Source organism: Melospiza georgiana, chromosome 8 (genome assembly GCF_028018845.1).
Source record: "Melospiza georgiana isolate bMelGeo1 chromosome 8, bMelGeo1.pri, whole genome shotgun sequence".
Classification (NCBI taxonomy): Eukaryota; Metazoa; Chordata; class Aves; order Passeriformes; family Passerellidae; genus Melospiza; species Melospiza georgiana.
In genome coordinates this window covers 34569919-34594016 of record NC_080437.1, presented here as the reverse complement: position 1 = coordinate 34594016, position 24098 = coordinate 34569919, and the positions used below count along the sequence as shown (strand labels likewise).

At 43.6% G+C, this 24098-nt stretch overlaps 1 protein-coding gene across 2 annotated transcripts; it reads right to left on the bottom strand.

Moving 5' to 3' along the window:
• Positions 1-583: 583 nt before the first annotated feature.
• EDRF1 (erythroid differentiation regulatory factor 1) lies at positions 584-23003 on the bottom strand. 2 transcript variants are annotated; one of them, XM_058029153.1, is made up of 25 exons: positions 22914-23003; positions 21459-21667; positions 20004-20070; positions 18732-18857; positions 18126-18250; positions 17639-17798; positions 16297-16398; positions 15908-16029; positions 15055-15166; positions 14254-14401; positions 14071-14179; positions 13658-13769; positions 12493-12753; positions 12121-12192; positions 11859-12009; positions 9816-10004; positions 8580-8780; positions 8009-8231; positions 7470-7689; positions 6976-7134; positions 4912-5061; positions 4541-4694; positions 3965-4080; positions 3227-3390; positions 584-833 (listed from the first exon to the last, which is right to left on the bottom strand). In XM_058029153.1, exons 1-25 carry the CDS (start codon positions 22977-22979, stop codon positions 644-646), a joined length of 3708 nt encoding a protein of 1235 aa, XP_057885136.1. In that variant the 5' UTR covers positions 22980-23003; the 3' UTR covers positions 584-643. The 2 variants fall into 2 exon arrangements, with proteins under 2 accessions (XP_057885136.1, XP_057885137.1); XM_058029154.1 differs by lacking the exon at positions 16297-16398.
• Between the last annotated feature and the right edge of the window lie 1095 nt (positions 23004-24098).

The following is a 24098-nucleotide window of genomic DNA, read 5'->3' as shown; positions in this document are numbered from 1 at the left end:
GGTACAGCTTGGGCTGCCTTCAGCAGTGCAAGTGTTCCAGTGCAGCCCTGCTCACAAAACACATTTCAATAAATACCAAACCAGAGCAGCTGTGAGGTTACATCTTTATGCAAAAAACAGATTTCACTGCAAGAGAAAAAACAGGAATTTCCCCATGGTGCAAAAGTTCCAAAAGGAACTCCAAGCTGGCATTTCAAACAACGAAACGCCATGAGCAGAACGAGGAGAGCTGTGTGGGGATAGAAGGAATCCCTGTGCTTTCCCAGGGAACAAGAGTGAGAGAGCTCACCCTCAGTGAGCACAACCCCCATGGGAACACCCCAGTGCTCCCAGCAAGGCACTGGTGCTGCAGCTGTGCAGGGAGCCCTCACTGCGGGCCAGGGCAGCCCTCACTGCAGCTCTGCATTCACTGCAGGCCAGGGCTGCCCTCACTCACTGCAGCTCTGCCCTCACTGCGGGCCAGGGCAGCCCTCACTCACTGCAGCTCTGCCCTCACTGCAGCTCTGCAGGGCTGCCCTCACTCACTGCAGCTCTGCCCTCACTGCAGCTCTGCCCTCACTGCAGCTCTGCAGGGCTGCCCTCACTGCAGCTCTGCCCTCACTGCAGCTCTGCCCTCACTGCAGCTCTGCAGGGCTGCCCTCACTCACTGCAGCTCTGCCCTCACTGCAGCCCTGCCCTCACTGCAGGCCAGGCTCCCCTCCAGCTGCTCCAGCAGGCTCAGCAGCAGCTCGCAGCGCTCCAGCAGTGACAGCCCCTTGTTGGCAGTGGCCCGGAGCAGCAGGGAGTAAACCTGCTTGTTGGTCCTCAGAGCTGCTTCCTCCTCACTGCTGCCCCTGCAAAGAGAGCACAGAGCCCAGCTCAGACCACAGCTCTGCCTTCTGCACATCATCAACAGCATTATTCAATAACGTTAATAATAATATGAAATGTGAGTATCCCAACTTGTCAGAATTCAAGACATCCCTCTGGCTGTCCTGGATTGCCCAAACCCCTGTCAGGGGGCTCAGAGACCCTGGCACAGAGCCCAAGATGCCCCTGTGGGTTTGATTATGACCCATGGAGCAAGTTACCAACCTCACATGAAGAATTACAAGCCACAACAGTTTAAGGAGGATGATAGTGAATTTATCACAGGGTGAAAAATAGATTTTTGGGGTTTTTAGAATGGGGGTTCAGGGGACAAGACGGAGGGATCTGGGCATGTCCAGCCTTTCTCCTTCTTCTTCTTGGCCTCCTTCTGCTGTGTTGTTGGCACTTACAGATTGGTTTAGAGTAGAAGCTCACTGTCTAACACAGGTGATAGGTATTGGGAAGCAATGGTTAATATTGTACATGCAGTTTTTAGTACAAAAAGATAACACCACCCTGGAGCAGGCACAGTGCCTCTGTCTGTCCTACTGAATGAACCTTGGCTGGACAGGAGAGAGAATTTTATAGATAAGGAACAATAAACAACCTTGAGACTGAGAACTGGAGAGCTCTGACTCCTCCTTCGATCACCAGGCTGGGAAAAGAGACTTTCTAACCCATCTCAGGGTCACTGTGAGCAGTGAGAGTCCCTGAGACCAACGGGATACTGGGACACTGGACACTGAGTATCCCAGCAGGATAACTGGGGACACCCTCAGCCCCCACCACTCCCTGCACTGCAGTCGGGGCATTCTGTTTATACTGCAGGCAGGAACATAAAACATAAATATAATAAAATATAAAACGTACAAGCAACAGTCAGGTTAATTCCAAGTGCTTCAGGAATGACTGAGAAAGGTTGAAGCAAATTAAATTCATCACACACTTGGCAGGAATCAGGTTCATGTATTAAACTGAACAGGTAGTCAATAAAAAGCCACTGAAATGCAAAGTATTTCTGGGATAAGTTACAAGTATTCCCAGAACAAAGAATTACTTTCAATTACTTCTCCCCTCCAATTTGCACAGCCAAGTTCTGTTCTGCTCATGATTCCACTTTGGGAGGGTACAACTGATTTCATCCATTCTGACTGCCAGGCTGCAAGTTGGGCTATCCAACACTGCATTTCCTACACATTCTCCTGGTTTTTGTCAAAGTGCACCTGAGACCCTGAAGCACCATTTGAGCTCCAATTTCCCCCCTTTTCACCCCATTATCAAAGCAGAGGGCAGAACTTCTCTGCAGAACAGAAGGGAGGAAATGCACACAGGATGCACAGAAGGCACAAGAAAGGTTAAATCAAAGGCAGTTTCAAGCTTAGCCTCAAAGTTTCAAGGAGCTGAGGAGATTTGTAAGAGTCCCTTTGCACAGCATTCAAACTGTAACTAAAGTTCCCTGTGTGGAAACTTCAGTGCAAAACCTCACAATGATGCCAAGGTAAATGTGGGGGCAAAAACCCTCCAAAACAAAAAATGAGGAGTTGCTCATGTTATGAGACAACAGAACTAACCCATTTACTCAGTTAGCTGTGATATCTGCTTGGTAACATATAAATTATCCTGTAAAAATCCTCTGTGTTTTACATATTCAGATTGCCACCTTGTGGACGCTCGTTTTTAGGAGGTGAAAGCTCCTAACATTGCCTGAAAAACAGCTAAAAACACCCAGGCTGAGTTCTCTTGTTTTTTATTTATCAGTCTCCCACTTTCAACTTCCTGAACTCACAATGAACTCATTTCACAGTTTACTTTTAGCAAAACAGCTCTTCCATCAGCAGGGCTTCAATCCTCAAAACTATTAACCCAACTTCCAAGCCTGAAAGAATCCTCTCAAACTAAAGCCACATTTTCAGAACTTCACTTTATGTAACATTAGGAGCAGCTCCTGCAGTCACACACTTGCTGCAGGGGGAGTGAAAGGAATTTTCTGGGTCCCAAAAGGAACACCACACACATTCAGATCAAAGCAACAGAAGGACTGGGGGAAGGAATTTGCTGCCACACCAAAGCTCAATATCTCTTCAGTCAGCACAAAAAGAACTCAGGTTTATCCTGAATGCCAACAGCAGGACAGAAGACTCCATCAGGAATCAGTGAATTCCCTGACCCCCATATCCATCCCTCTCCTTGCAGCATTACTGATGTGCCTGAATTTCTGCTTAGGAGTTCTGCTTGCCAAACTCCACTGACACTTTATCAGCAAGATGCATCAAGAGACCAGCAGCAGCCAGCAGCTGCTCCCCCAGAGCAGGAACTCTGCTCAGTCACACACCAATCTCACTCCATTCAGGATAAAGGACACCGAGTTCCAACTTACCCAAGCTTCTTTTTGCTCGAAGTTAACAATTTAATGGATTGGAGGAGAAGGAAAGACATCCTGGACTCAAAGATCCCGAGCAGTTTCAAGACTTCCTCTTTGTTGAGGCCTGCAGAGGAATCACTCACTGACACGCTCTCAGCAGGACTTCTATCCTTGCTGATCTACAGGAGACAAACAGCCCAGAACAATTCCACTGAATTCCACCTCTTAAATACAGGCAGTGATTTAAAAACCCCTCTTGCAGGTGAGCTGACTTTTCCATGTGTTACCCAGACTGCCAGCAAGGGACACACACATCAGCACAGCCTGAAGGAATTCTTGTCTGAGGCATCAGGAACATAACTCACACTGGCTACAGACAGCCCTGCACGTTTTAATATTTAAATATTAAATATACCACAGACAGAGAACTTTTCTATTATAGATAAGTTCTGAAGTTCTTAGAGAAGACTTTTAAGGGATAGGAGAGGTGCACAAAAAGAAGTCCATTCACACAGTCAGGCAGTCCACATCTGTACAGAAATGTTTTAATCCATCTCTGGATCATTTCTAAAGGAATTTCTTTAATCCACTTCCAGGTTAAGGGAGAACTGCAATACATCTAACTGCCCACACTCTTTAAGCCTGGCTCTGTGGAAAAGTAACCAAGGAATATTTTAACTGCCAAATGCCCCCTCATTTGTGGAGGCACGAGCCAGAAGGGAGCAGGTATCACACCACTTGAAGCTCCTTTACCTGTTCAGTTTCTGCCACAAGCTCCTTCCTGATGAGCTGAAATGCACCCTTGGTTTTGGTCATTATATCAAGGGCCCCAGACAGAGTCTTTAATTTCCCAGCACTGCTGTTCTGACCTAAAAAAATGAGTACAAAAGGCTGATGTTACAGACTGTATTTTATTTCCATCCAAAGACTTCAAGAGTTAGGAAGAAAGCCCTCACTGCCCCAGTCAGCTGAAAAGCAGCAAGATAAAAGTGCCTTGTCTCCTCTCTTGAGGAAAATTCTATTCTGAGCAGCAGATTGCTCCTGCTCTCATATAAATTTAGTTATCTAAAAATGAACCTAAGTGGGCAGGGGTGGTTTGGGAAGCTGTAAAGGCAGAGCTGCACTTACTGGCCATCTGGAACTCTGCAAAGGCCAGGGGTGGTTTGGGAAGCTGTAAAGGCAGAGCTGCACTTACTGGCCATCTGGAACTCTGCAAAGGCCAGGGGTGGTTTGGGAAGCTGTAAAGGCAGAGCTGCACTTACTGGCCATCTGGAACTCTGCAAAGGCCAGGGGTGGTTTGGGAAGCTGTAAAGGCAGAGCTGCACTTACTGGCCATCTGGAACTCTGCAAAGGCCACTCTCTCCAGCTGCACCCGCAGCAGCTCACAGGGGGCGTCCTTGAGGAGCTGGAAGAGCCGCACGGCCTTGCTGTAGTGGAGATCAGCCAGGACACGGTGCTGCTTCCTCAGGTGCTCATCTCCAACCTGCACCACAGCAGGGCACAGTTAATCCCCTCTGCATGGCCAGGAGCAGCCACTGCAAGGGTTCACTTGGACAGGGCTGGGAAACAGCACTCGTTTCTTTGGTTAAATAATTGAAATAAATACATCCCAGCTATAGGTAGAAGGATAAATATCAGCTCCACACATATTGAGCATGTTAAGGATGGAAGGCAGAGAATGAAAGAGCCTGGGGCAATACCTGGTTCCTGAGGCAGCTGTGGTACATGGAAGCCAGCCTGTGGTGGATGGTGGCAGCTCGGTACTGGCACAGGGGCTGCCGTTCAGACACGGTGTCAATGTCACAGTACTTCAAGGACTTCATCATGGCTTCACTGACTTCCTTCTCTATCTACAACACAAAGAAATACAAATGGAAGGGAAAAAATCCCTGAAGAGGGGCTTGTCACAAGAGCATCTAATGTAAGACAAAGGGGAATCAATCTTAAGAGAGAGAGGAAGGAAAGGGAAGCGAAAGGGAAGCGAAAGGGAAGCGAAAGGGAAGCGAAAGGGAAGCGAAAGGAAAGCGAAAGGGAAGCGAAAGGAAAGCGAAAGGAAAGCGAAAGGAAAGCGAAAGGAAAGCGAAAGGAAAGCGAAAGGAAAGCGAAAGGAAAGCGAAAGGAAAGCGAAAGGAAAGCGAAAGGAAAGCGAAAGGAAAGCGAAAGGAAAGCGAAAGGAAAGCGAAAGGAAAGCAAAAGGAAAGCAAAAGGAAAGCAAAAGGAAAGCAAAAGGAAAGCAAAAGGAAAGCAAAAGGAAAGCAAAAGGAAAGCAAAAGGAAAGCAAAAGGAAAGCAAAAGGAAAGCAAAAGGAAAGCAAAAGGAAAGCAAAAGGAAAGCAAAAGGAAAGCAAAAGGAAAGCAAAAGGAAAGCAAAAGGAAAGCAAAAGGAAAGCAAAAGGAAAGCAAAAGGAAAGCAAAAGGAAAGCAAAAGGAAAGCAAAAGGAAAGCAAAAGGAAAGCAAAAGGAAAGCAAAAGGAAAGCAAAAGGAAAGCAAAAGGAAAGCAAAAGGAAAGCAAAAGGAAAGCAAAAGGAAAGCAAAAGGAAAGCAAAAGGAAAGCAAAAGGAAAGCAAAAGGAAAGCAAAAGGAAAGCAAAAGGAAAGCAAAAGGAAAGCAAAAGGAAAGCAAAAGGAAAGCAAAAGGAAAGCAAAAGGAAAGCAAAAGGAAAGCAAAAGGAAAGCAAAAGGAAAGCAAAAGGAAAGCAAAAGGAAAGCAAAAGGAAAGCAAAAGGAAAGCAAAAGGAAAGCAAAAGGAAAGCAAAAGGAAAGCAAAAGGAAAGCAAAAGGAAAGCAAAAGGAAAGCAAAAGGAAAGCAAAAGGAAAGCAAAAGGAAAGCAAAAGGAAAGCAAAAGGAAAGCAAAAGGAAAGCAAAAGGAAAGCAAAAGGAAAGCAAAAGGAAAGCAAAAGGAAAGCAAAAGGAAAGCAAAAGGAAAGCAAAAGGAAAGCAAAAGGAAAGCAAAAGGAAAGCAAAAGGAAAGCAAAAGGAAAGCAAAAGGAAAGCAAAAGGAAAGCAAAAGGAAAGCAAAAGGAAAGCAAAAGGAAAGCAAAAGGAAAGCAAAAGGAAAGCAAAAGGAAAGCAAAAGGAAAGCAAAAGGAAAGCAAAAGGAAAGCAAAAGGAAAGCAAAAGGAAAGCAAAAGGAAAGCAAAAGGAAAGCAAAAGGAAAGCAAAAGGAAAGCAAAAGGAAAGCAAAAGGAAAGCAAAAGGAAAGCAAAAGGAAAGCAAAAGGAAAGCAAAAGGAAAGCAAAAGGAAAGCAAAAGGAAAGCAAAAGGAAAGCAAAAGGAAAGCAAAAGGAAAGCAAAAGGAAAGCAAAAGGAAAGCAAAAGGAAAGCAAAAGGAAAGCAAAAGGAAAGCAAAAGGAAAGCAAAAGGAAAGCAAAAGGAAAGCAAAAGGAAAGCAAAAGGAAAGCAAAAGGAAAGCAAAAGGAAAGCAAAAGGAAAGCAAAAGGAAAGCAAAAGGAAAGCAAAAGGAAAGCAAAAGGAAAGGCAGACTTAGATGGGGTTTTGGGAAGGAATTGTTCCCTGTGAGGGTGGCAGGCCCTGGCACAGGTGCCCAAAGCAGCTGTGGCTGCCCCTGGATCCCTGGCAGTGCCCAAGGCCAGGCTGGATGGGGCTTGGAGCAGCCACTATCCCAGGAACAAGATGGGTTTTAAGGTCTTTTCCAACCCAAACCATTGTATGATTCTACAATTCCAGTACCAACTTTGCTCCCTGTTGTGTTTTCCAGGATGGCAACAATGCATTTTCCAGACACAATGAAAGCCCTCTGTTACCTGCTCCTGAGCCTTCCTGGATAAGGGAGCATAATCCTGCTGCAGAGTTGCCATGGTGAAATAGGTTGTGGACAGCTCCCAGTTCACAGAATCCCAAACAGCTGGATGCACATCCCTCTTCCCCAGAGACCTCAGGGCCTTCAGGTAGTAGTCAATAGCCTACAAGTGTCAAAATCACACACACAGTTACTGCCTGCATTTCTAACAACTATGAATCAGCTTCCCTTTACTCAAAATACCTCCCTGAGCCTTTTTCTGTATTTCCCATTTGATAATCACTTCAATTCTGACCGTGCAGTTCTTCTCCCTTGTGTGTGTTCAATATCAACATGTGAATGTCACAGCAATCAAACCTCAGCAACACCACCAAAGCCCCCACAGCAAGGATTAGGGTACTATGGAAGCACCCAGATTATTCCACCCAAATTTAAATATATTTACCAAAGTATTCACAAATACCTCACAGCAGGAGGAATTTTGGGGTCTGGGGTTACCTTATTGTAATAAAGGGCCTCTTCTGGGGAGAATTCCCTTTTGAAGTCCCCCTCAGCTGCACAGTGGGCCTGGGCACAGATCCTCATCAGCCTCCCCGTGTTGCACAGCAGAAGGGCAGCATTGGTGGCATCATCAATGGACTCAAAATTCTGAATTCCTTCTTCAAAGCAGGAGAAACTTTTCTTCCAGAGCTGCTGCTCTGTTGTTGAGACGTTTTTACTCACTAGGGTGAAGCACAAGGCTTAGAGACTCAAATTCCTCAGAGTTTGAAGTTTTCCCTGATGGCTTTTCAAGATCATTCTACACATTTAAAGGAATTTCTATAAACTGTACATTCCATTATTCAGTTTAGGCTCAGTTAACTACAGTTTACAAGCCACAGGGATCTAGTGTAAACAAATAATCACAGCAGACATTAAAAAACTACAAAAGCCATTTAAATGCCCTCTTTATAAACAGAAATAGATTTTTTCATACAATCAGTGAACTTGATCACTGCTGTAGCTCCATGAAATGGTCAGGAATGGAAAAAGGATACTTGCCCACTCTCTCAGTCTGCACTGCAGCTGCCTGGTTCATGTAGAACACTCCAATCTCATTCCTGATATTGCCCATCCTCTTCAGCACCTGGATGTGCTGCTCTGGGTTTTGGCTTTTTAAGTTACTGAAGAGGAGGATTTCATAAGCTGCTTCATAGCATTTACAGCTGACAGAAAGCTGGTATTCCAAGTCTGTGGATAAATCTGTAGCCCAGGCAAACACTGGAAAACAAAATGCAAAGCCTTTGAGTCAAATAGTATTTCTCTAATTTAAGTCTAGGGGAAATTGCCCAGAGAAAGTACAAGACTCATGTCAGGTAGATTCTGTTGATCACTGAAGCAGTTACAGCCTTTAGTTGCTTCACAGCTTCAGGCCATGTCATACAAGACCTTGACAACCCCCTTCTGTGTGACAGGCAGGATGAGCCTTCTCTGAAGGAAGCAGAAGTGAAGTGCAATAACCCCTCTGCCACAGGCTCTCCTGGGGCATGGCTTTGAGGAAACCCAGTGGAATTATTTATGTCTGCCACATATCCAAAGTCTGGCACTTCTCCTGAGTCAGGATCATACCTTGGCACCTGGATTCTCTGTGAAGGCTGTGTAATATCTCCTGATCTTCTTTAGTCTGGTAATTATATTCTTCAAGGTAGGCTGCTCTGTTGTTTGCATTCTGAGCCAGCATTAACTGGATATCCCCACAAAGGGTTAAGCACTGGCACAGGAACCCCAGCACCTCGGGCAGCATGCTGCCACACAGACAGCAGTAGGTATCTGGTGGGGAAAAACCAACATGGATCAGGGAGGGGGAAAGAGAATTACACATCAAAAGGCTTGACACAGACTGACAAGATAATTGGGTTTTCTGTTACCTGTCTGCAGACAGAGAATAAGTGTGACAATGTGTTATCCTCAGAAGAAATAACTTATTTTAAAGTCACAGTTGCCCTGCACAGCTGATGGTTTAAAAAGAGCCCCAATGCTGTGCAAGATGAGCAGTCACTCTGGTAATTACAAATGCTAACCTCAGACTTGACCAAGGGAAAACTGACTTTTTGCAGATTGACTCAAGGGAAATACAGCCTGAAAAGGTAATTTCCAAAAGGTAGAGTTTATAAAAGACTATAAAAGGCTGAAAGCTGCTAAGTCCTGTGAGTTATTGAGAGGTCTATTGATGCTTTGTGCTAAGATCAAGTGGGTTTGCTTTATAAACCTCCTCCTGCCCTAAGACAGGAGCCTTCCCTTATGGCAGGGAAATAGCAGCACTTTAGCACTAAGCTACTGGCATTTCCCAGTTGGTTACTCTCATTATGGCAGTATTAGTCTAAACAGCCTGATTTTACTTTTTTCCTTTTCCTCAGTAATACTTCAAGATGTATTCTATTTTAGAGGAGCATCCAATTCAGCTGCTGAAGAGGTTCAGTACTTCTCAAGGATATATTTAAATAACATGGGAACCACCAGGGAATAAACACCAGCTTGCAGCAGCATCACTTGGAGCACAGAACACTGTCTTGGCCTTGGCACCAGGACAAACTCTCCCAAATTCAACTGCCCTGGAGCTCCAATGTGCCCTCAAGTTGCCAACCTGTCAAAATGGGATCACATCTTTCTATTGATCAGTGACAGAAGTTATCCTCACTTCAGACTTCTGCCCTGAATACTGAGCTGGACACTGAGTCCAGTTAGACACGAGCTTGTCACACTTGTCACTGCACACCACAGGGAAAACCATGCCCAGCAGTGTGTGATGTGGTGACAGGTCTCCCCAGGCAGTGGCACAGGTGACAGATGACTCCAGGAACTCACCATGGCACTGCAAGGCCAGCTTGATGTAGCGCAGCGCCCGCCCGTACTTCTGCAGGACCATGGCAGCATCAGACAGCACATAGTAAGCTCTGGATGATTTCAGGATGAGCTGGAGTTTCATTTTGTACTGCCAGGATCCAGGAATCATTCCTGACTGACTGCAGTGCTTCCCCTTCTGGAAGGAGCCCACTGTGAGAGGAACAGAACCCCATCAGTGACTCTCCCCTCTAAGACATGCCAGAGGCACAGCAGCACGGGCAGGATGGGAACTGCCTGATCACAGCCCTGCACAGGCAGAGCTCTGCACTCCATCTGCAGAACAACCCAACACGTGGCACTTGTCCATCACTGCTCCTGGGAATGCAGTGGGACAGTGACAGAGCCTCTCTGACCTCACACAGCTGGTGGAACACAGGAGCAGAGGCCAACACTTCTCCCTCAGGGAGCAATAGAAAAATCCCAACAAAGTCACAGGCAGAATTTGTCATGTTCTCTACCACGTCCTCAAGATAAATGCCCAGTTTCTGTATGAACAGAACCACAAGAAAGTCACAGGCAGAATTTGTCATGTTCTCTACCACATCCTTGAGATAAATGCCCAGTTTCTGTATGAACAGTCTCGGTCAGAAAGCTGCCATGTGTGGGTTTAGCCTCCAGCACACAAGAACCTGGATAACCTGGTCCTTCTCACAAAGAAAACCAAGCACTTTCTCACACTTATTTCAGGATATCCTCTGCATAAGGTTATGAAGCTTTTTTTTGATGCTGCAACGGTTACAGAGCCAGAATGAACAGGTCTACAGATTTAAGGCCTGTCCCCACCAAGGGACAGAATTTTGCCCTGACAGTATTCACACACAGGAATGTGTCTCTTGCTTAAGGTGGATTTACAAGGCCTGACTTGCAAACCCACTATCTTACCACATTATATAAATACATAGTAAGTAAATATAATAAATCCTTAAGCAGTTCATGTTCCACTAGGACAAAGACCAATGTAAAACTGTAACACCCCACCCTGCTGAAGACACAAACACTGCACATACCCTGTATCCATCCACTGCTCACAGGCAGTTCTCTTGAAGTGAGAAATTCCAGGATTTAGGGCACTTATCCTTTCCATATGTATATAAATATGTACATGTAGCAGAGAAAATACATAATTCACATCACAGAAAACAAACCCAGGGATTGGGAAACAAAAGAGAGCAAGCAGCTCTGCTGCTGCTTCAGGGATGGACTCAACACAGATCCAGGAATCTGTGTGAGTGTGAATAACTCAAAATTGAACTGGCTTCTTATTCAGAGATTTTTCAAAGACAGAAAGGAGGAGAAAGGAAAGAATGAAGAACTGCCAAAGTAGGCAAGATAAATTTTTTCTGGGCTATGCTTACAGGGCTCCTTGCCCTGCAGAGAACTCCACTTCTTTCAAACAAAAAGTCTTTCCTGGAACTTTTTATGTCACTGCAGAACAAAATAAAATAGTGAGACTGTATTCTGAAACTCCAGGAGTTTGAGCATTTCAGCAAACAAAACATCTTTTATTTGCTGCTTCTTTTCACAACTGTAGAGGTACAGGAAAAAACCCCAAAATCCTAGTTAACATTTTATATGCAATTCAAGCACCTGATGTAGGAACAAAACCTGCCAGAAGGGAGAAATTCTTCCAGAAAACATCCAGGCCACACACACATAAAGAAATTAAGGCTATTTTTAAATCAACCCACAAAACTTACGGTGCTGCACATACCAAACCTCAAAATACCAAGCCTTTATGGAAGTCATCTGAAAGCCACATCTAAATAGAGTCCAGTAAAATCATGTGTTGACTAATAAAAGATTCTTTGCTATGCAAAATAACTCAAATGAGCTCCTCTGTTCATATTTAAAAAGGAACAGACTGTTCTCCAATTTTCAGTGCACTTTTCCTTAGGCAATGCTGTAATTAGTGCTTTAAGCACACTGTTTTGACAATCAAAATAAAGTAGCAGCAGTTTGTGTTGGCACTGGAAAGGTCTTATTTTGCACAACAATACCACTTACTTTTGTCTAGAAACAAGGCCATCTGTTTTTCCAGAGACTCAGGACCACCACTGGTGGATTCATCCTCATATTTCAACGGGATTGGAGTGCTGGGGTCAGCTGCAGGAAGGTCACCTTCCTTTTTAACACTGCTGTCAACAGACTTCAAACCCTGCAAAAGGGAGAAATGCTTTCCTTCACCTTGAGAGCAATATTTAGCAAACAGCAGATGAAGGATGGGGTGGGAGGTGAAGCATCCTCAGGAAGCTGGCCCTGCACTCACCTCCAGGACGTGGTTGAGCACCAGCCTGCAGCGCTCCTCAGTGCCATGGCAGACAGGGAAAGCACAGCTGGGCTTCAGGGGGGCACCAGGGGGGGAACAGAAGAAATGGTCAGCACAGGAAATATAAAATCACTGGCCAGAAGATGCAAATGAGAGGTAACAGCAAGACAAAGTGGAATATGGTAAGGAAAAAAAACCCTACATGAAGCTTTTACCATAAAATTCAAACACCTCAGATTTTATGAGCAGCTCATGAACTGTTTTTCTTTGCCCACTTCAGTTCACCTGAAGGCAAAACTACCAGGGCAATGAATTTCATACCCATGAACTGAACCATCCAGGAAATCCCTTAAACACCCCAGTGCCACTTACACGTATTCGATGCACGGACTTGTACTTTTCTGGCACTGACAACTCCCCAACAGATTTGATGATTGCCACTGCTTTATTGTCATCTGGGGGATCAGAACTGTTGCTGTAGGAACCGTTTTCATCACTGTCTGGCATCTCTTCCTCTTCCTCACTGTAACTTTCATCAGAATTGCCATTTATAGGGAAGTCTGCACTGTCTTCTTTTTTAGGTTCATCCAGCTGAAAAAGCTCTGATAACATGTAGTTTGCTGAAGCAATAATCTTTGCAAAGAAGAGAAAAAAATTATTCATTCTCAAGTTCAATTTTTCTTTTGAGAGGCAAGAATATAAATGATCTTAGAATAAGGAGGACAGAGGACATGCAAAGAGGTGTTTGATAACCTGCAAACAGAGCCTGAGCAAATTCCCTGGAAGGAAAAGGATCCAAGCTGATCAAGTTTAGAGGAGAATAAAAACCAGAGAACAAGTACTGCCTGTTCTGACAGCTTGCAGATCACAGGAGACAACACAAGGGTCTTATGCAAGCAAAAAAAAAAAAAAGAGATCCCACTGGGGTTTTGAAAACCTTTCACAACTCTACAAGGAATCCACATTTCTACATTCTTACTAGTTTCATGTGTCCCATGTCTCCTCTCCATTCTAAATATGACTCAGATTTTCACATCACATTTTTGGGATTCATTTTCAGTTGAAAACAGCTTAAATCATTTAGAGACTCTCTAGCCCAGCCCACTTATCAAGGCAGGTGCTCAGAACTGTGTCCAGCTGGGCTTTGAGGATCTGCAAAGATGGAGACTGCAACTTCTCTGGTTGGCCTGACCCAGTTTTCAGCCACTCTCAGAGTAAAAATGTTCATATATTCACATTTTACACTTTTTCTCCAGGATCTGCTCCCAGAGGGCTCTCTGGCAGCAAGAACAGACTGAATGCAATGAGAAGTTCCTTTTTAGAGCAGGACAGAAGACTTGTGCTGTAATGAGGGGCAGCAAAAATACTAATTTAAAAAAATAGCATGGGATTCTTTAAAAATAAAATCAACTTCTAAGTTTGTTTATAAATTTAAATTCTCTCCTTTGAGAGGAAGAAGTAACACACTATTTATTACAAGGCTTGTTATGATTACAGCATATTTACATAAAAGTGCAAGAAAACTTTGAACTCTCACTTGAGGATGTCTGCCATTGTCCAACAACTTGAGACAATTCAGGAGCAATGTTCTGATTGTGCCATAGTGTTTCTTGTTCTGGTTTTTCTTCAACATCATATTGCAAGCAACTCTAAGAGAAAGTTGAACAAAACAGTGAAATCCCTGGATAATTTCTTTGTGCTAGAAAAAAGAAATTTTAAACAATATTCTACAGCTATTGATCTTCCAAACTTTATGATAAATCTACAAGACTTTATCAGCAAAGAAGTTTACATGGAGAAATGGTGAAAAAGAAAAGTCAGTTTTGATCTAATGGGACTAAGATTTAGTGAGGTTGTATATGATTGTCATTTGATCATGATTTTTGGTCTGTGTTCTGAATAGAACTGCACCAAGAATGAAATACTGCAATAAAATTGATAAAAACTCACTTGTACAGCAGAATTGCCACTGGCATTGTAAAAGGGTTTTGGTATTTGTCTTCAGTCTCTTCACAAAGTGTGGTGAGGTCATAGAGCTTTACTATGTCACTCCCACTTGCTGAAAAAGAAAATCTTTCATTAATTAACATCACATTAACATCAACCTTTTCAAATTGATCTAAACCTTCTTACCTTTAAACAGCCAATAGGTGTGTCCTTCTTTGGTGCAATTTGATTTCAGAAAAGATAAGATATTTTGAGCAATATCTTTTATCACTTTGGTAGAAAAATTGGAGTTTTCCAAATTGGGAATATCTTCAGTCTTGATCATTTCATATTTCTGCAAAGAACAGAAATTAAGACTCAAGCTCAGGAGGGTTTTGTGACACCAAAATTAATACAGCAGTGTCTCCATCAGCAGCTAAAACAAAGGCTGTTATTAAGATAAATTGAGTTAATTTCTGTGATTTACTTTAAGCAAGCACATCTTGATGACACTACTCAAACAAAGCTTTAAGAAGGATCCATTTCTGTCACAAACATGGCAAATGGAGAACAAAAGAATAGGAAAAATATGGGGGAGAAGGTACAACATCTAAAACCTAGTCAGCCTAGGAAAAACCCCAGGCTACCAGGTAGAACAAACACAGCTGGTCCACAGTAGAACAGCAGAAACGTTCATCTGTCTTGGCAAGGGAGCACTGCAGATTTCAAGATGTAAGAAACTGATTTCTGCAGTTGCATTTTTTATTTTTGCCTTCACTCAAACACCAGGGGAAGAAGGAATCTTGCATGCATGAAAGGGAGGGGAAGAAAGAATACACTATTTTTAGCTGACTGCTGCAAGCTGTCTAAGATGCTTCTCCTTCTGCACCACAGGATTTTTGTCATCTCTGCTCAGAACAGTGTGAAGGATCTGTGATAACTGAGGCAATTTTAGAAGATGAAGAATGAATTATTATTTTAAGGCATAATGCAAAGAGCCAGACTTACCTGAACAATTCCATTGACATGAAAGCACATTACAAGCTCTGGTACGTTGCATATTAAGTTGTCCAACCAATAGTCAATCCCTGTCAGCACATTTATTGGCTTGTTGTTATCCCTAAAACAAAATATTTCTAGTGTTACTTAAATCTTGGTTTACCCCTTCAGGAAACATTAGGAAATTAGGAACACTAGGAACATATTCAGGAAATATTAGGGATGTTTAAAATGGAATTTAGGTTTAAGTCACCTGAGAGTGGATGAAGACTAAAACAATGATTTGTGAATTGTTGTATTAATCATGAGTTATAACTAAACAGATGTGCTGATCTCTCCAATGGAACATGCTCACGTTCCATCAGCAGTTTGGAGGTTTTGCCCACATTTAACAGGCTTCAAATGTCACACCATTACCAAGATGATCAGTACCTCAGAAGTTCTAAAGGAATAGCACTTTTAGCTGCAACTAATTATAGCACAAACTTACTCTCAGGCCTTCCAAAGCTCCTTGCAGAGCAAGGTACTGTTAATTCTTAAATGTGGCTTTAAAAGATGAAAAACACACCAAATCAGCTTCAAGTTTTTGCTCATTCTTTGCCCATGTAGAGGGAGGAACAGGATGAGTGGTAATGAAGGGATTGACATTAAATTGGGACTGGAATGGTTCTGTCTCACTGCTCAATAACATCTTAAGTGCTTATGCCCAACAAGCAGCTACTGAAATTCAGACTCCCAGGAAGATAAATTTTACTGCTCTCTTTTATAAAAATAGCAAAAAAATGCAGATAGCTAACTAGGAAGCAGAGTAACAAATCAGTCAAGGCTGCTATAAATAGTATTTGTGAATTTCTAAGCTCACCTGAGACGCAGGCTCACAGCAGGGTATCTCCCACCTCCAAATATTGGCATATTTGATCCCACCAACATGTGGATATCTTCAAAGGTCCACAGGATATTACGAACAAAGTCATTTTTCAGTCCCTTCATTAGGGGAAAACAGAATTGGTCAGTAAATCAGTGGCATAAAACTCATTCTCCATGACATTCTGAGGAATTATGAGACAGCAAGAAGCCAAAGCAGCAAATAAAAGCCAGCACGTGACAAACCCAGCACGTTCACAGGAACTTAAAACTGCAGATGCCACAAAAGCTGCAGCTACAGGGACTGAGGTTTGGCCTTGGCTCCAGCTCAGCCTGGCTTGGAGGCGCTGGTTTAACCTGGGGGTGCAGCTCTCACACACAGCATACCTGACTGCTCTCCCCGTCATTGAACAAAGGAGACAGGTTTTGCTCTCTGGGGGCTGAGGCCACGTGCCCCACTAGATATGAGGGCTCAAGAGGCACATTTCCCTGTGGAGAGCACAAGGATAACCAGTGATTCTGCTGCTGAGGTCAAGTAAGCCATTTAGAAAGATATGAACAACAAAAGCGTGTAAGGGAAAAACCTTTACCTCCATCATCTTTAAATAAATCTGCATAAAACTGCAAAAAGCCTCTAGGCAGTGACTAGAATGCTTCTTTTCTACAGTTAGTGCCAAAATGTTGTGTTTTGTAACATTTTCAGAGGCTCTGGGAAGAAACCAGGAAGTATTTACAAGAGCTCCTTGTTAACCCAGGGTCAACACCACATTATCAGTGTCCAGAAGCAAAACCTCTATCCTGCTGGTTTATTTCTGAACTAAAGAAAATGGCACTGTGCAAATGCACAACAGCTTCTTTATGATAAACAGTCTGCTGAATGGGGCAATGGTTCCTCAAGAGGGTGGAAGAGAGAAGAGTCCTTTTTCTAAAAGCTTTCAAGCACTGAAGCATTTCTCCACTTCACACAACACATGCAGTTACAATTTTATGGCCAATGTAGGTTAGAAACCCCCTAAATTTGGCAGCTTAGTTGGTAACATTGTGCAAGCACAACTGTAGCATCATTATTATATAAAAGCAGACTGAAGACAGCAGACCTTTCAACCTCTCCAAAATTTAATCAATTCTGGTTTGTATTACTCACAAAAACCACAAGAATTAACAGTTTTCATAAATAAGTTTAGCCAGAATAGAAACCCTGAATTAGGGCCTGATACTAATCATAGCTTGTTGCATAATTGCTGTAAACATCTCCCCTTTCACTTGTGTAATCTCATGGCAAGTATTTTTAAGTACTGCTTAACTATTTTCCATTTTCTGAAATTTTCATTTTCCTCTTCCCCTAAAGAATTCAGGGCCACCAGAAAATGGATTTTAATGGCAGATTTAAAAAGAAAAGCCAGAACTTTAAGCTTCCAAACACATCTTCTGATTATGAGCACTTTCCTACTCTTAGGTAAAGGCAGGGATGAATACTCTTAGCCAAAGGATTTGTTTCTCAAGGACACTGGGAAAAACAGCAATTTAGCATTACAGTGACAGAACAAATATCTGAATTTTGGAGCTCTGAATCACTGGCAAATCTGGAACTGCACCTCCTGCCAAGCTCTCCTCATGCCTCAGCTCAGCTCTCTCAGCAAAGGGAGCTGCAGCAGCACTGCTGAGAATCTTTCCCCACGTGTGGCTCTACAAACACTGTGGTGCCATGTAAAACATTCTTCACACCAACCTGGTTGGAGGCACCTGGATCTTCAGAGAGTGAGGAAGGCATTTCAAAAGGAGCTGGCCAGGAGGCCCTTCCTGCTTCATCACTCTCACCTGCAACAGGACCCTCCTGGTGCTGCTTGGAAGTGGAAGGAACAGGCTGAGCAGCTCCATCTCCGTTGATGCTGACAAGGAAACATTTACAAGTTCAGCTGACAAGATGCAAACAGATCCATTTTTAGAGTTGTTATGTTTGATGCACCCTTGCCAACAAATGACTTGGCTGATATGCACTTAATTAAGTCATGCTGTTTATTTTATTCTTTAGTACTTCAATTTTAAAGTAAAATACTTCAAATTCCATGAAAACATGACCTCACCCCTCAATTCCCTCTGTTTAAGGAAAAAGCAGTAAATTAATCAGACTATAATGGAATTTTAACATTTACTCCAAGACCAAAAACCAATGAGAAGTGGTGCAGAATTCAAGTTTAATGCAGACAAAAGATTACCTGTAATATAAAAACTTAGAAAGTATTGCCTTCTGGTACCAATGTTCTTTACTCTTCTTTTTTCTTTGCCATTTCTGATCAATCAGCCTTTGATAAAACTCTTTCAGCCATGTCCAGTCCCCTGTCTGGGCAACAGAAGAAATATGAAAATAATGTCAAGAAGCATCTGCAAAGTAAACCAAGTGCCTTATAAACTTACAAATACTCCTCCACGGGAAGAAACTGAGAAAATAACATCAGAGTTGAAATCCTGAATTGGTCATTTATTGAGAATACAGCTTCTAGGAAAGTTATGTTCTTACTGAAAATTTGACTTCATTAGAAAATCATATATACAAGAGGCTACATAGTAAGAAATACATATTGCTTATAAAATCAATCCAGTGTTATAGCAACACTGAAGTAATTACACAGAAGTGAGACACAGAATATTAACCCTACAATGCCATGAAATCTGCAGCAGTTTACCCACAAACTACACTGAACAGAACACCCTTGGCATCCACATATGGTTTTTAGGGATTTCCAGACATTTTCTTGCTATTCTGCTCCTGAAATAATGCATTTTGCCCACACTGCACAGTTATCAAGAACCAAGTGGTTCACCTGAGATGATCTCATGAAGAGCTCCTGGATATCCAACTCATCCAGCAGGAGTGTCCTCCCAATCCTGTGCACTGCCATGCTCACATGGGACTTGCTGTAAGGGATCTTCAGGAGTTTTTTGATGTTCTTGCAGAAGGAAAGTGAAAAGAGAGAGTATTTAATATAATTATACTGCCTGGGATGACAACTGTCAGGAAACTAATGCTCCATCACGTGTCAATGACTTGGAGAGACTCCAAGCCTAAACTCCACCACTCCAAACATCCCCCCCTTCCTCCCTCCCTTCTTCTTCCTTCAGACCCCTCTGGTCAGTCAGGGTCCCCTGTCCTGGCTGTGTCCCTTCCCAGATTTCCATGCACTTCCCACCTGGGAAGCAGGAAAAGCCTTGGCTCTGTGTAAGCCCTGCCCAGCAACACCAAACACATCTCTGTTATCAACCTGTGCTCAGGACAATCCCAAAGCAGCCCCTTCCCAACCACTGGGAAGAAAATCAATGCCACCCCAGCCCACATGGTCAAATAAAGCCTGACAATGCCAGGGATCTGGAAACCACCCACAAGAAAATGCATTTGCTGAGGGCAGAGAACACCAATGACAGTGATAAAGAGACCAAATCACCAGTAGGAACAACACACATGGCTTAAACACATCCTGTGATTGGATCACCATGACCAGGTACCAACAAAACTGACAAAAATATCCAAGGGCATGATTTGGATTGTAAACCTTTATTTTCACAGCATCAATACCAATTCTTTGCCAGGTGTCCAAAGCAATCCAGACAGAGATCTAAATTTGAATACAAATCTGACAAATATTAACATGAGCATGTTTCCTCTTCTGAGCAGCCTCATCTGAATTCTATAGATATTACCAGCACCAAAAGAGCTGACAAACTGACAAAAATCAAATGAAAGGAGAAGCTGGAGGGGAGCTCTCTCTTGTATAAGAATAGGGGAGAAAACCATCTTGAGAGTAACAGTTTGCATCAAAAGAACTGATTTCAAACACACAAGACAACTACCTTGCAAGGCTGATGTGCTGCATTCACTAAACTGCACACTTCAGCTGCAGATTATCTGTAGAACTCCAGAGGAAATATGATTTTTCTCTCTACATTTCTTATTCAGTGACCACAATTCCCTTACTTGGTGATCTGTGATTCATTAAGGGATTTTTCCTTTTCCCCAAAGGACACAAAACTGCCAGAAGCCATCACAGTATCTTAAAATGAAAATTTATGCAATGTAAGACTTTAGGATGTGTCCATACCTCTGAATCAGATACAACATCCACATCATTTCCAACTGAGTCAATGAAGTCATAGGCCATCCCAAAGCTATCAAAAAAACATTACAAGTTAAGACAGTTCCAGTGTGACATTACAGACCTGGCTTTTATATCTATTAAATCTCTGAAAGGCTTCATAAAATAAGAAAAAAAATTACCCAGCTAAACATCCCCTAGTGTAATGAGACTTAAAATTACCAAAGTAATTTCATCTTCATATTCTGCAAGGTTTTCAAATATATCTTTCAAAGTGCTTAGATCTAATTCCAGGACATTCTATAACACTTAAAGTTTTGTGGAAATCAAGAAAAAATGGAGAAAATGAAACTGAAAATAGGAAGAGTTCTTCAAGAAGTTTCTCTTTAAGGCATTAAGCATATTAAAGACTTTAATTTTAGTAGCTATAATTGAATTTTACCCCTTATTCACATTTTCCAGAACTGCCCTACATGTTGTAACAGACACATTGTCTCTTCCTCCACCCTCGTTAAGGAAATTACAAGGTACTTAAGCTGGAATATTTCAAAGTACAGATCATTCTTTAAAACAAATCCAGATACCACTAAAATCCAAAACACACATGAAGTGCAAGTTACACTTTCGTTATCAGCTTTTTAATACGGACACTAGAGAAAGAGATTGAACTGCCAGCCTCTATTTGGCAATCAGAGTATCTAAAATAAACATGAAAAATTCATAAAGCCCTGAAAAATATGTTACTCTGCTCTGAAAAATGCAGCTCCTAAAAGAGATAATGAGAATATAAACACAGACCTTGAACAAACTGTTAAATTTCACTGACTGACTGACTTGGTGTGAATTTGCTTGTTCAGCACAGGATTTTTGAGCCTCCTGTTTATGAACACTCTGAACTCAACTCATTCAACAATTCAGCAAACATCCACACTGAAAGGCAACACTGCTGCTTGGGTGTGCCCCTCATTTCACCCATGGTGTGACAGAAACATGAAATCCTGATATAAATATGAGATTTCATTTGTATTAGTCAGGTCCAATTTCTAAAGGTCCAGAAGAGCCATACATTGGTTTCCAAGGGGAACCAACCACAAGTCCCATTTCACCTGTTATCAAAGGCAGAAGGGCTGGCTGAACCAGTCCAGTTTGATCTGGGGAGGAACAAAAAGTCAGTTTGACTGTCTGAGGCAAGGTGTCAACATGCACGTGAACAAATAAACAAAACCATCTCTGTGTGTTATGTAAATAATCAATATCAGCAATCATTTACTAATGAGACAAGATCAGATCATAGAGGCAACAACTCAAGATAAAAAAGTAGAGGGAGAAAGGTTGAGACAAAGCAATATGAAGTTGCTGTGGTAAAACCTGTACTTTCTACTTTAAATGACACAGGATCCAAGTTCACAATCAGAATTATTCTTAAAGGCCTGGAATAAAACAGGGGCTGCTGTTCTTTACCTTGAGAAGGGTTTACTCTTTTTGCTGTTGCCCAGAATGGTTGTCCCTGCAGGTCCCAGCTTGGCACTTTCCCGTAGCCAGTTGGCAGGAGGCAGCTTCAGGTCTGTTTTCTCCTGCAGACGGGCAAAGGCTGCCTGAGGAGGGGCTGAGGAGTATTTCACCACAGCACAGCTCTTCACCTCATTGCCTCCGAGGAACAGCACCGAGCCCTGCTTTCCAGAGAGAAATTAAACCTTCTGCTTAATAGCTGGCAATTAAAACCATCAGGCTTGTTCTGTGATAAGTTATTTTTAAGGCTATGTGAGCAAAATCCAGTCCTATAGTCACTTCCCTTTCCCCAGCACATACAGTTTCCCAGTTATCCCAATTCCAATTCATGTCAAGCATAAGCTTCACTTTAGGAATTATCACAGAATCATTTAGGTTGGAAAAGACTTCCAAGATGATTCAAGTCCAATCTGTGATGCACCACTGAACAACACATCCAGTCCTTCCTTGGACACCTCCAGGGATGGGGACTCAGTCTATTCCAACGCTTGACAACCATTTCCATGAAGGAATTCTTCCTAGTGTCCACCCTGAGGCCACTCCCTCTGCTCCTGTCCCTGTTCCCTGGAGCAGAGCCCGATCCCCCCGGCTGTCCCCTCCTGTCAGGAGCTGTGCAGAGCCACAAGGTTCCCCCTGATCCCCCTTTTCTCCAGCCGAGCCCCTTCCCAGCTCCCTCAGCCCATCCTGGGGCTCCGATCCTTCCCCAGCTCCGCTCCCTTCCCTGCACACACTCCAGCCCCTCAATGTCTTTCCTGACATAAAGCCCCAGAACCAAGCCCAGAATGTGAGGCTGGACCTCAGCAGTGGGACAAGCCCTGTCCTGGTCCTGTGGCCACACTGTGGCTGATCCAAGCAGGTGACAGTGACCTTCCTGTCCACCTGAGACACAAGAACGAAGTGCCACTAAGGTCAGCTGCCCACACAACACACAATCAGAAAGGCTAAAACGAACACGACTCCTCCCACTGAAGTTTGTGAAAGTAGGTGGTTATTAACACTAAGTGTTCCCTACACCAACATTAAAGCGAAACATGCTTCCACCTTATTATTATTAAATAATAATAAATTAAATAAGCTTGGTGTTTGCCTATTTCTTTTCAAACACGCAGCTGTCACCCGTGTGAGAGGAGCTTTGAACTAACACATGTCGCGGGAAAAACAGCTCCACAGGACACCACTTACGCAAATACAATGCACTTATGCATAACAACAGCAACACCGCTCGCAATTAACGCTTAATCATAATTAGCGTGTTCCCTACAGCACTCCGGCCCTGACAAACTGGAAAGAGGATCAAAAACACCGCTTCAATTAAAACACCACTAGGGGATGTGTCTGTAGGCACCGCTCGACCCCCCCTCAGCCCCTCTACCTCACCCAGCACGGCCCCCACTCAGCGCCGCTCACCTGCTTGGGCTCCTCGGCGTCTCCCCTCAGCGGGGCAGCGGCGCCCGCGCCGCAGGGCTCCTCCATGGTCGGTGAACGGAACGGGAATGGAGCCGGGAATGCAGCGGGAATGGAACCGGGAAGGGGCGGCGAGAGCGGAGCCGCTTCCCGGGGTCGTCCGGCCGGGAACCGCCGCCTCTCGCGAGACTTTTCGAGAAGGCGCGGGAAGGGCGGGCTCGGAGGGCGGCGCCGTGAGGGGCGGGAGGCGGCGGCGGCTCCGTGAGGGGCGGGTGTGGCGCTCCCAGCCGGGTCAGGGAGGCTTTGAGGTCGGAAAAACACACGGCTAATCTGTGAGCGATCCCTGCTTTGTCAATTACACCGAAGCACGGAATGTCACGCCCAGTCGTTCCTTAAGCACCTTCAGGGATGGGACTCCACTACCTCCCTTGGCAGCCCCTTCTAATTCTTGGCCAGCCTTTCCATGAATAAATTTTCCCGGATCTCCCATATAGATCTCCCCTCGCACAGGTTGAGGCCATTCACAGCTGAGCCAGAACGTCCCCCCGAGCCTCCCTTTCTCCAGGCTTGTCTGACTTTCCTTGATAACCGGGACCTTAATGAAACAAGCGAAAACTCGGTCGTGGGGTATCTCAGCATGGGAGAGGATTGAAAATTGCAATGTCCTGCCCTCTGTACACTGAGTTCAACCAAAACTAAGCTCACATGGCTTTAGTAAGCAAGTAATTCCTAAATAGTGCCCATGGGATTTTTAATATTTATTATTTTCCGTGTAGATTGTATTCTTCATTCTCTAAACCACAAGAGGCAGTACGCTTCATGATTGGTCAGGGAGTACAAATGCTGATTGCCTCTTAAATTACATCTATATCTATATTTATAGCCACATACACCTTTTAATATATATATACACACACACACATAGATTTAGATCATGGAATCACAGAATAGTTTGGGCTGGAAGGAAATTTAAAGATCATCCAGTTCTACCTCAGCCATGGGCTGCAGCTTCTCTAGGCACCCTGTGCCAGGACCTCCTCACCCTCCCAGGGAACAATTTCTTCCTAATATCCAATCTAAACCTAGTTTCTGTTAGTTTGAAGACAAAAAGAACACAAGTGTCATCTTCTTTCCAGTCTGTCAAGGCCAAGGAGGCAAAGTTTGTGCTAAAGTGGCCAAGTGTGCTGC